This window comes from Erythrolamprus reginae, chromosome 6 (assembly GCF_031021105.1).
Source record: "Erythrolamprus reginae isolate rEryReg1 chromosome 6, rEryReg1.hap1, whole genome shotgun sequence".
NCBI classification, from domain to species: domain Eukaryota; kingdom Metazoa; phylum Chordata; class Lepidosauria; order Squamata; family Dipsadidae; genus Erythrolamprus; species Erythrolamprus reginae.
In genome coordinates, this window is record NC_091955.1 from 67,268,655 (window position 1) to 67,281,623 (window position 12,969).

The 12,969-nt window shown below is 40.7% G+C and overlaps 1 protein-coding gene across 1 annotated transcript in view; it reads right to left on the reverse strand.

Annotated features, from left to right (window-relative positions):
* The window catches only part of MICALL1 (MICAL like 1), a 65,371-nt gene extending 62,128 nt beyond the window's left edge, over positions 1 to 3,243 (reverse strand). Inside the window, exon 1 of the mRNA XM_070756169.1 lies at positions 2,793 to 3,243. Coding sequence (XP_070612270.1) covers positions 2,793 to 2,938 — 146 coding nt within the window. The 5' untranslated portion in view covers positions 2,939 to 3,243. The remainder of the gene's footprint in view (positions 1 to 2,792) is intronic.
* Between the last annotated feature and the right edge of the window lie 9,726 nt (positions 3,244 to 12,969).

Sequence of the window (12,969 nt, forward strand, 5' to 3'; positions counted from 1 at the left end):
ACAGAGGTCTTCTGGATGGGGTTTAACTAATTGGAAGGAACCATAAAATTGTTTATATATTATTCCAATTTAAATGTTAAATGTTAGATATTTTTATGGTTATATTTGTAATAATTGTTATACTACTGGTATTGTTATTGTGGAACTTTTATTCTCTATACAAACTGAATCATAATATTGCAGTGGTTTACAAAGCTAGTAAATAAGCACATTTAACTCCCTCTCCATTATATACAACACAGAAATAAATTTAGGACACATATAGGATCATATTTTCAGTAGATATTAGTTTCAGTACATATTGTAGTGTTGTTTCAAACATGTCTGTAACAACATGGACAACAAAGTAGTTGTTTGATTATTGCAACACAAGTTTGCAAGATAACACTACAAAAGAGAAGCATTAATATTTGCCAGCAAGAATACATTTGAAAACTATAATTCTGCTAAATATCAGGGATAGAGCATACTAATTTAATGAATTTCTGGTTAGTGAATTTGCACTAACCAGAAATTCTGTAAAAAAAATAAATAAATCCAATCATGTACTGCCAACTATTTTGTAAGTGACAACTGTTAAAAAGATAATGTTTGTGGATGTATTTTCAGTTGTGAAATGATTTACAAAAGTGGACAGGTCATGTAATTCTGGAGTGGCTAACAGACTGAAATAAGACCACACCTTCTTCAGCTTGCATTTGGCTCTCTTCCTCATCTTTGTCAATTTTAATAAAATGTTACATGACTATTGGCTTAATGTTTAATGCTTCATATTGGTATTTTAATGGTTGCAAGACACCTAGAGGCACCTTCAGACAAAATGTGTAGCATATAGTTTTAATAAATAAAGCGTTTACTGTAATAAATAAATAAAAATATTACCAAACCTTTTATTGTTTGGCTTAGGTAAAGATCTTGGATATTAAAACAGAGTTTAATGATTAATACAAAACTCCAATACCTATCTCCAAACTGGAAAGCTGCTTTAGGATAACAAAACTAATGGCAGATATAGAACCCATCCATACATCCCTGCAACATCAAAAAAGACTAAAAGCATAAAGCAAAGCAGGGTAGAAACTTTCAATTGAGAAAAGTTCTGAAAAAGAAAGCACAACCATAAAGTAAGATTTCTTATTTTTTTTTCAGAGTCAAAAAGACGAGCTTCCCCTATATTACTTGGCTATGTCTGTTAGAATCGTACAGCAAACAATAAGAAAACATATTTCACATAGCTTCAAACTGTATTCCCTGATTATGGTCTGGTTGATAATAGCTTTTAGAAAGTCACTTAGGTGAGATAAGTGTTATAAAATTTTGATAAACAAATAGTCTACACTTGTTTTTGGAATTTTTTCTGGTGATAAAGACTGGGCTATTTTGACACAGGGCAGGTTATCAATCAGCTTGAAGTAAAAGAATCTGTGATGTTAAAAATATCACTCTATTGTAGGATGAAATTACCATTTCTTCCACAAGCCATCTCAGAGACGAGGAACAAGGAGGAAGACTGAAACTGACTTTTAGCCAAATCTGGAAAGTATAAAACTCAGCTTCATAAAAAAAAAATGTCATAAAAGCAGACGCATCCATTTCATTATTGTAGACAGGCAAAGATTACAATATGAATTTTGATTATCGTTTGATTTGGAGCAGAGAAAAAAAGTTTATTAAAATCAGGAACTAGTTTTCTATGCTATTTTTATACTATTCACAACTGAATAATTCATCCTATTTCAGGAAACGTCTGAATGACAAGGGAGCAGATCCCATGTCAAACACATCTGAATAGCCCAGATTTTCCTTTTTTTTCTCCTTCCTTCCTTCCTTCCTTCCTTCCTTCCTTCCTTCCTTCCTTCCTTCCTAACATAGAAACATAGAAGATTGACAGCAGAAAAGGACCTCATCTAGTCTGCCCTTATACTATTTCCTGTATTTTATGTTAGGATGGATATATGTTTATCCCGGGCATGTTTGAATTCAGTTACTATGGATTTAGCAAACACGTCTGCTGGAAGTTTGTTCCAAGCATCTACTACTCTTTCAGTAAAATATTTTCTCACGTTGCTTCTGATCTTTCCCCCAACTAACCTCAGATTGTGCCCCCTTGTTCTTGTTTTCACTTTCCTATTGAAAACACTTCCTTCCTCCCTTCCTCCCTTCCTGTTTGTTTGTTTGTTTGTTTGTTTGTTTGTTTGAATTAAATTTATATGCCACCCACTCCTTCAGGACGGCTTACAGCAATAATTATAAAACAATTGAATCAAATTAAAGATACACAATGAATTTCCAGTTGCACCACCGATTGCAGAGTTGGAAACAGTCCTTGTTTAGGATCAGTTGCTAGGGAGCAAAAGGGTGCCAGTTGGTACCTTTGCTAGAGGAGTAGGAACAGCTGGGTGGGGGTCTCTCTCTAAACCAATGTTTCCCAACCTTGGCAAACTTGAAGATATTTGGACTTCAACTCCCAGAATTCCCCGGCTGGGGAATTCTGGGAGTTGAAGTCCAAATATCTTCAAGTTGCCAAGGTTGGGAAACACTGCTCTAAGCATTACTTTCAGATGACTTCATGCCCAGCTGTCTTTTCTTCTCCCTCTTCAAAATCCCCAAAAGAGGAAAATGCCGGTTCCCATCCCACACACACAGTCTCTGGCGCTGGCAAGGAGCTCCTTCCTGGAGCGGCCGGTGGTCGAGCCAAGCTCGGGGTTGCTGGGCCTAGTCCCGCACGTCCTTGTATGCATGCGGAGGAGAGTAAGGGGTGGGGAAGGAGAGGCGGTCGCCCCGGTACTCACAGCAAATCAGGCCGGTTCCTATGGAGGATGGCGCAAAAGGCCAGGCCATCCCGGAAGGAGCTGCTGAGGTTTCGGATCTCCACGCCCGGGTAACCCTCGCATTGGCGGCGGCACCAGGCCTGCAAGGCGCTGCGGGGTCCCGACATCGGAAAGGAGGAGAAGGGAACGCGGTTCAGGGAGCCTCTGCCTGAGGAAGCGGCATGGACGGAGACCCTGGGCGCGCCTCCCGGGCGAGCCAACGGAAAGCGGCGGGGCTGAGCCCTTCAGCGCGGCTCCCGGCCCCGGTTGCCTGGGCGGGGACGCCGAGCTTCGCCCGTTCCCCGCTCGGGTTCTCTGGCGGTTCCCCGCTCCCCTCCTACCCCCGGGGGGCGCCTCCTACCTCTCCCGCCCAGCCACACCGTCGGACTCTGCTCAGACCTGTCCCTTCTCCGCCCATGATGAGCCATGAGACGCAGCGCGTTGCTCTTAAGTCATCCGTCAGCCCCGGGGACGGGAGAGAGGCGGCCGGGCGCAAACGGAGGCCCTGGATGAGGCGACCTCCGTCGTTAGTCCGGGGCTGCCTTTGACGGTCACTCAGTCTAGCCTCCATGTTCAGAAGAGGTAGGGAAACTAGAGTTATTACCAGTGGTGGGCTCCTACGGGTACGGTCAGGTACGCAGTACTGGTAGCAAAATTTTGGTCAGGTACACAGTTCCGATAGCAAAATTTTGATATTTTTTTTCCCTTCCTCTTCTTTTCCCTTCTGGGCTCTGGGTATGTTTTTCCTATCACAATAAATGAGTTTGAATGTGTATAATTTTAGAAGAGCTGTGCGTGCATGTGTGTACATACACTTTACATAGTACATAATCTGGTGGGCTACTGCCTGGATGGGAGATAACGCAGTGGGGTAGCAAAAATGGAGCGCCAAAGCCCCCAATTTGCACTGAAAGATGTTGAAACAAAATGCATAGACCACGTCCACAGTGTGGTAGTAAAAATTGTGGTAGCCCATCACTGGTTATCACCACCACCTGGACGTCCTGCTCTGACCTCAAGGGTGCTGTGCCAAAGGGTGGCACCTTTATTAATATTGATTGTTTCTTCATTGCTTATTTGACCCCTATGACAATCATTAAGTGTTGTACCACATGATTCTTGACAAATCTATATTTTCTTTTATGTACACTGAGAGCATATGCACCAAGGCAAATAGCCTGTGTGTCCAATCACACTTGGCCAATAAAGTATTCTATTCTATTCTATTAGGGCTTGATTGAGAATGAGAGATTCTGTGCATTCAAACAAGAATAGCCCATGAAACCATCCGCTACACAATGTCCTTCCTGTCATCGACTACTTCAGCTTCAACCATAACAACACACGAGCACACAATAGATACAAACCTAAAAGTAAACCGCTCCAAACCCGACTGCAGGAAATATGACTTTAGTAACCGAGTAGTTGATGCATGGAACTCAATACCTGACTCTGTAGTATCGTCACCTAACCCCCAAAACGGTACCCTTAGACTATCCACTGTTGACCTCACCTGATTCCTAAGAGTCAGTAAGGGGTGTGCATAAGTGCACCAGAGTGCCTACTGCCCCCTGTCCTAATGTTTCTCTCTTACTAGTATCATGTATATAAACATTGTTATATCTTTGTATACTACCAATTCGTACGTACATAAATAAATAGGGAAGGAAGGGAAGGAAGGAAGGAAGGAGAAAGAGAAAGAAAAGAAAAGAAAGACAGAAAGAAAGATTCCTAATTAGATCAGGCCATGCTGTCCAGGTTATCACTCCACTGTGCATAACTGGGAACCACATACCTTAAAATTATGAAGTTCCTAGTTCATAGATTGGCTCCCACCCCTCATCTAGATGCCCTTCCCTAAATGTGGGCACCATCAAATATTCAGATTAGCAATATTCAGCAATCAGATTAATCTGAGAGATGTATAAATCCTGAATCCTTTTCCCCCCTTGCAGATACAAAAGAATCCATCCATCCATCCATCCATCAATCAATCCATCTATCTGTCTAAATTTATAGGCCGCCCAATTCCTTCTGGACTCTTGGCAGCATACAACCATTAAAAACAATATTTTAAAAACAGTTAAAAACCCGTAAAAATAGAAATCATTCATATCCTATTGGCCAGGTCTACATGGTGCCATTACTCAACGGCCCCAGGCCTGCCGGCAAAGCCAGGTTTTGACAGCCTTCTGGAAGGCCACTAAGGTGGGGGCAGTCTGAACCTCCAGAGGTAGCTGGTTCCTGAGAGATGGCACCACCACAGAGGAGGCCCTCCCACGTGGTCCCACCAACCAACACTGTCTAGTCGACGGAACCCGAAGAAGGCCAACCCCATGGGTCCTAATCGGTCACAGGGAGGTATCATTCAGGGTGTCTGGTGAAGAGCTAATCATTTGAAAATATTGATTGAATTTGAGATTTTGATTGAGCCCCCAAATTTCTCCTGCGAAACAATTTTGGTAACACAATCATTAAATGAATCTGACTTCCCCCTTGCCTTTTCTTGTCAGAATATCCCAGAAAGTAATCACTGCAACCGTCATAAATACATTCCAGTTGCCCAATGTCCTAATTTTGATCCCTGAACTATGGGGATGCTGCAATGGTCGTAAATGTGAAAAAAGTCATAAATCATTTTTTTCAGTGCCATTGTAACTTCATATAATCATTAAATGAATGATTGTAAGCTGAGTACTACCTCGACTTTATTTACTGTTAGATAACTGTGCTATCCATATGGAAATATGCAGAATGCAGCTGCGAGAGCAATCATGGGCTTTCCCAAATATGCCCATGTAACACCAACACTCCGCAGTCTGCATTGGTTGCCAATCAGTTTCCGGTCACAATTCAAAGTGTTGGTTATGACCTATAAAGCCCTTCATGGCACCGGACCAGATTATCTCAGGGACCGCCTTCTGCCGCACGAATCCCAGCGACCAGTTAGGTCCCACAGAGTGAGCCTTCTCCGGGTCCCATCAGCTAAACAATGTCATTTGGCGGGGCCCAGGGTAAGAGCCTTCTTTGTGGCAGCCACAGCCCTCTGGAACCAACTCCCCCCGGAGATTAGAATTGCCCCCACCCTCCTTGCCTTTCGTAAGCTCCTTAAAACCCACCTCTGCCGTCAGGCATGGGGGAACTGAGATATTCTTTCCCCCTAGGCCTTTACAATTTATGCATGGTATGTTTGTATGTATGTTTGGTTTTAAAATAAGGTTTTTTTTTAGTTGTTTTAGTATTGGATTGTTACATGCTGTTTTTTATCATTGTCATTAGCCAGACTCAGTCTACGGAGAGGGGCAGCATACAAATCCAATAAATAAATAAATAAATATAGGAATTATTGAAAATGTTATTCAAAGTTAATAGAAGGTGTGGATGAGCGTGTACATGCTTACACATGTTTTTCCATGCAGTTCTAAGAGGTTGAACTATCTGCAATGAAATTAGAAAGAAATGAACTGTGGAGCACACTCAGTCCCATTCACAATGCAGCGAGTTGTGTTTCCACATCAGCAGTGTCACCAATGAGCTGTGGTGATTTATTTCTGACATTAGTATTGCTATAGACATTTTTATTTGTTTATTTTAAGAATGAATGCTTCTTTCCTTTTGAAAGGAATATTTATTTCCACGCAGCTTCCTTCAGTAGCACAAGCAAAAAGAACTTAGAGTGAATTTATCTTTGTTTCCTGTTTTGTATCCCTCTTCAGAATCAGTTGAGGCTGCATGGAAAACATCAGGTTTGGGGGGAAATTTACTGCTTGCATTATACTTCTCCCTTATGACTGGTGTGTGTGTGTGTTATTGCTGCAGTTTTCCTGCAGCAATCAAGAAAATTTGAGAATTTTCACTGCTAGTTTTTAGCATTTCATGTCAGAAGATGTCAATAATGCTATAAATATGCTATAACACTCAGACAGCAGGCACCTCCATTCTTTCACCGTTTTCATTTTCTAAATCATACTTCAAATACAGAATCCCCAAGTGGAAATGTCCAGCTTTTTGATTTGGGAATGAATACAGCAGTAAGGATGTTTATGCTACTATATATAAATTCAAATAGCAAAATTGTTTCCAAAGCTTTCTTTAACCTAGATCTAGGATACATAATACAGTTTGTGCATTCCCTAATGTTTTGGATACAAACCTATCATATAATACAAACATATGATTACTACTAAGGCATTTAACTATTATTAAAATAGAGTTTCTGCCCTTACCCATGTTTTATATCCATCTCTCAGAAGGGACTCATTTTGGAATGCCCAGCTTTGTAAACCCCTTTAATATAAAATAATACACAGCTGCCCCACAAAATTGCATATCCTTGCAACAGATGCCCCTATTATTTATACTATAGGTTGTTCTGCAGGAAGTTTCCCAAGAGAAACTGCCCTACTAAATATTATATTTAAACATACATACCAGAGCAAATATGGAGTTCAACAATAGCAAATTCTTCAGGCAAAGAAATTAAAGAAATTTCATTGAAGAAAATATTAATAAAAGACAATTGAGAAGTAGTGTTCATTCAGGCAGATCCATCAGGTTATTCCATTTGAGAGCTACATTATGCAAAGCACAAGAAACATTCTGCAGAGCTCAAAAGAGCTGGAAGGCCAAAAAAAATTCCAAGAGATAAGAAAAGAATACATAACTTTGTTCACATCAATGCCATGCCCTGCTCTTTCTCTCCAAACCATGTTTGCTTTTATCATATCCATTCAGATTTGGATGAAACTTCTTGTTCTTTAAATATCTCACTGGGGATATTTTTTCAGGATCTTCCCAATAGCATGAAACAATTTTCTCATTCTCTCATTCCTATATGTAAGTGTGTATGTGTGTGTGTAATGAAGTATGCAAACATACTTAATGCGTCCACCTCTCATTTACCCCATACAACAACCCATGAGTGAGGTTGGGTTGAGACAGTCCCTAGCTAAAAGTCACTCAAATAGTTTTCACGTGCAAGGCAAGACTAGAACTCACACTGCTTGTTCCTAGTTTTCTGGATTCTTATTCAGTCTCTATGACTAAACCACAACAAAAGGTTTCCTCTGTATTGTTCATATATGTTTACATCTAGGCTGCATTAATTTAGTAGCCATCCATTCTTGACTTCCTGTGTCCTGTGCACTCAAAGGGGATATAGCATTCCCTGAGGAAATAGTATTTAAACAATATTTAAGGGTAGCTATGTACACTCAGGGCGGGCTTACAGCACAGCGAAACCTGCAGGTTTTGTGGGAAAGGTTGAGTCCAATGTAGGCTCTGTCCATGTTCTCTTCTTTGCCTTAAAAAGTTCTGAATCCATTTGGGGATGTTATTGATTGCCTTTGCTTTATATTCAGTGGGAAATAAGAAAGAGACTGAAATACACCTTGTATATAAAAGTGGGGAACAAAGGTAGAACAAAGGGATGACACGCCAGCCTGTAGAGATAACCTGGCGGAAGGAAGAAGGAAAAGCTTGCATTTGAAAATTGTGTGGATAGGCAGGAAAGCTCTTACTTACTTACTTACTTACTTACTTACTTACTTACTTACTTACTTACTTACTTACTTACTTACTTACTTATTGGATTTGTATGCCGCCCCTCTCTGTGGACTCGGGGCGGCTAACAACAGTGACAAAAAATAGAATGTAAAAATCCAATACTACAACATCTAAAAACCCTTGTTATAAAACCAATCATACATACAAAAATACCATGCATAAATTGTAGAAGCCTAGGGGGAAAGATTATTTTAATTCCCCCATGCCTGACGGCAGAGGTGGGTTTTGAGGAGCTTATGAAAGGCAAGGAGGGTGAGGGCTATTCTAATCTCTGGGGCGAGTTGGTTCCAGAGGGTCGGGGCCGCCACAGAGAAGGCTCTACGGGACCCGGAGAAGGCCCCCTCTGTGGGATCTAACCGGTCGCTGGGATTCGTGCGGCAGAAGGCGGTCCCTGAGATAATCTGGCCCGGTGCCATGAAGGGCTTTATAGGTCATAACCAACACTTTGAATTGTGACTGGAAACTGATCGGCAACCAATGCAGACTGCGGAGTGTTGGTGTGATATGGGCATATCTAGGGAAGCCCATGATTGCTCTCGCAGCTGCATTCTGCACGATCTGAAGTTTCCGAACACTTTTCAAAGGTAGCCCCATGTAGAGAGCATTACAGTAGTCGAGCCTCAAGGTGATGAGGGCATGAGTGACTGTGAGCAGTGACTCCTGGTCCAAATAGGGCCGCAACTGGTGCACCAGGCGAACCTGGGCAAACGCCCCCCTCGCCACAGCTGAAAGATGTTTCTCTTAAGAAGCATTGTAGTGTATCCCCATGTTTCCTTCAATAAATACTCTGTGATAAAAGCTTTTCTCTGTATAAGCTTTAAAATGGTTCAGCATTGGGATGACAAGGATGAGAGTATCTCAGGACCTGCTTGAAAAGGAAGTGGGATGGGGGTGCTGGGGGTTTGCTTATAATGGATGTACAGTGGCAAAGGATTTATAATGAAGTCCTTTACCACTGTACATCCATTAAAAGTGAAGATACTTTTTAAAAAATAACAGACATAATGATTGCGGTAGATTGAATTACACCAATTTTTCCATCAAAGTATAGTAGCAGTTATGTGTGGTTTGCAATAGCAAGAGACTTCGCTGGAAACTTTATTAAACTGCATAGACCAGTCAGACAAGAAAGACTGGAATGAGGAGTTCCACAAGGTAGGTGTGGATGGGTGTGTCTTTTGTTACAGCAGTTCTAGCCAAGCAGAGCATCAGCTTCCCCTTTACAAATGCAGACAGAAATGTTTTGAGTCTGAACTCTCAATAGCCTTGCAGTGCTATAATTAACCAGCCTTTACAAAAACCAGTGTTCCTCACGCTGGGTGAGGAATTCTGAGAGTTGAAGTCCGTACCTCTTAAAAAGTTGCTAAGATTGAGAAACACAACTTCAAGCAATTGCAAACATTGTATGTGTTTGTAAAGATAGAAAAACCATTGGACAGAGTAGCATCCCCTCAGCTATTATGATTTATGTATGGTTTATTTGGGTTGTATGATTGTTTTTTATTATAAAGATTTTAAATACTGTTTTTAATATTGGATTTGTACTTCTGTATATTGCTTGTTGTGAGCCGCTCCAAGTCTTCGGAGAGGGGCGGCATACAAATCTTATTATTATTATTATTATTATTATTATTATTATTATTATTATTATTATTATTATTATTATTATGTCAGTACAACACAGCAAACAAGATCACTATGCTGGATTTCATATTTCATCACCAGTCGGGCGCTTCCCAAGCACCTAGGACTGCGTGATGTAGCGGCGAATTACAGTATGTTTGCCGATCCCAGTAAAGCGGCCTTTTACAATTGACAGAGATTTTGTCAATTCCGATGGTTTTCAAATGTCCGCTGAGATCCTTTGGCACTGCGCTCAGTGTGCCAAGTACCACTGGGACCACTTTCACTAGCTTATGCCAGAGTCGTTGCAGCTCGATTTTTAGATCTTCATATTTCACTAATTTCTCTAGCTGCTTCTCCTCAATTCTGCTGTCCCCTGGGGGATTGCTATGTCAAATAATGGACCCACCCAGACGCAGAGTTAGGCGTAGAAGAGACCAATTGAGGGCTTTTTATCTATCTATCTATCTATCTATCTATCTATCTATCTATCTATCTATCTATCTATCTATCTATCTATCTGTATGCCGCCCCTCTCCATAGACTTACAGGAGATATAGAGGCCACCTGTGTTTGGGTGGGGCTCCAGTAATTAGTGCTGCTTATATAAATAGCAGCGTGTGGGTTTGGCTGTTGTGGAAGATTATCTGATCGTTGTTCTTCAGGACTGCCTTGCTGTCTCCAGACTTTGTTTGATTTTTCACGACTTTGAAACCAAAGCAGAGCAAAGTGTGTGTGTGTTTCACTTCGTGGGAGAAGAAGGGCTGTGACGTTTCTTCACAGCTACAAGCAAAGTACTTAATGGACCCACGCAGGCGCAGAGTACTGATTAAGGGAATTGTACAGACTACCAGGTTGTTTTGGGACGAGTGCTCTTGGCAATACAAAAAGAGTGCTTAGTTTATTTTGAATTTTGTGATAAAGAACATTGTTTTGAATTTTCAAACGTGTGTGTGTCTGAAATTTGTACCCTTGAATTTTCAGGAGGCTCACATCAGAGAGCCCGGCAGAACAAATAATAATAATAATAATAATAATAATAATAATAATAATAATAATAATAATAATAATATCTGTTGTGGTTGGCTCTGACCCATAATAATAATAATAATAATAATAATAATAATAATAATAATAATAATGTACAAATAATAGAAAGAAAATTCTGAACAATTGCAATGTGGAAGAATGCCAAAGAATATTGTACACTGCTTTAGGGTGTTACTGCAGATGTTGAGCCATAGCCATGGCACGAACTATTCAGGGGTGGATTTCTATTACCACCGCTACTGGTGTGCTGCGCACTCAGCTTGTGTGTCCCCATATCCCAGCATGTTTTTGCTATTGTGCATGCACAAGAAGCAAAATCTCGCGAGGGGATGCACAGGAGAGATTTCAGCAATTTTTTTGCTTCTGCACTTACACAGAAATCAAATCAATGCAGCATCCTTTGCCTTACTGGTAGCAACTCACTACTGGAACTGTTGCAAAAATCAGGGATGAAAGGTGTTCTGGTTAGGCTTGTAATTATCATATATTTTCAGTTTGTGGCTCCCTCAGCTTATGACTTGGTCCCCAAATTCCAAACAGTCCACAGAAGACCCATTCTTCCATTTCTTCATGTTGATATTTCCTAAGAACTGGAAAGGTCTTGAGCGGGACCTTGGAGGGATTGAATCTGCGTTGCCTGAACTCATCCTCCTGTTCTATACCCTCTAGCTATGAATATTATAAAGCCAGGAAGCTGTTCTTTGGCAGAGTATCCACTTGAGACATCATTGTACCACAATAATACCCTTTGTTCTACCTTTGCAGTGGCCAATGCTTCAAGGATTGTAAGGAAACTTCATTAGTGATGAAAAACAGCTTCCTCTGGATTCACCTCTATTCCTGGCCTTCTCCAGTTCTAAGAAGCTGCTTCTGCTGCTTAAAAGCTCTAAAGGCCACCTAAATGTGGATTAGGAGTGATCAGTCCTCCACTCTGCCAGGTCTATATATGAACAAGGGGACACAATCTGAAGTTAGTTGAGGGAAAGATCAAAAGCAACATGAGAAAGTATTATTTTACTGAAAGAGTAGTAGATCCTTGGAACAAACTTCCAGCAGACGTGGTTGGTAAATCCACAGTACCTGAATTTAAACAGGCCTGGGATAAACATATATCCATCCTAAGATAAAATACAGAAAATAGTATAAGGGCAGACTAGATGGACCATGAGGTCTTTTTCTGCCGTCAGTCTTCTATGTTTCTATGTTTCTTAGTTAAGAGTAGTTGGGATAAAATCCCTTATGATTAGGATTTGGTCTGAATCACCACTCGATTTTTAAATCTTCCTGTGTGCAAATTCATATAACTTTTAATTAGGGCATTAATATCTTTGTGACAATTTCAGACTTTGTTCAGCTATCAAATTCTTTTTTAAAAAAAATGTTGTTGTAAGACAGTGTTTCCCAACCTTGGCAACTTGGAGATGTTTGGACTTCAACTCCCAGAAACCCCCAGCCAGCAAATGCTGGCTGGTGGTTCTGGGAGTTGAAGTCCAAACATCTCCAAGTTGCCAAGGCTGGGAAACACTGCTGTAAGATGTGAGTTCTCCTAATGCTCAGCATGGAAAATAGCATACAAAGAAACTAAATGCTGAGATGTTTTCCAGCTGCAGCTGTACTTTAGGGATGGGCAGGAAACAAACATGATAAATGCCTGGAAGGAAGGAAGTAGTTCATCTATTTTCAGTTATCATGAAAGTACACTTTTTTATGGAGGTATTAAAAAAAGTCTAAGAGCGAAATACAACGAGAAAAGGCAACAGCACTGCATCTTCAAAACTATTTGACGATGCTGGAAATGACACAAAGTGAAAGTTGTTTATCTCTTTAAATCTGTCATAAAATCAGGATTTGTTATTATTCACACACACAACATATGCTGCATAATTTTGAGATGTGCTGAGCATGATAGTACAGAGCACAC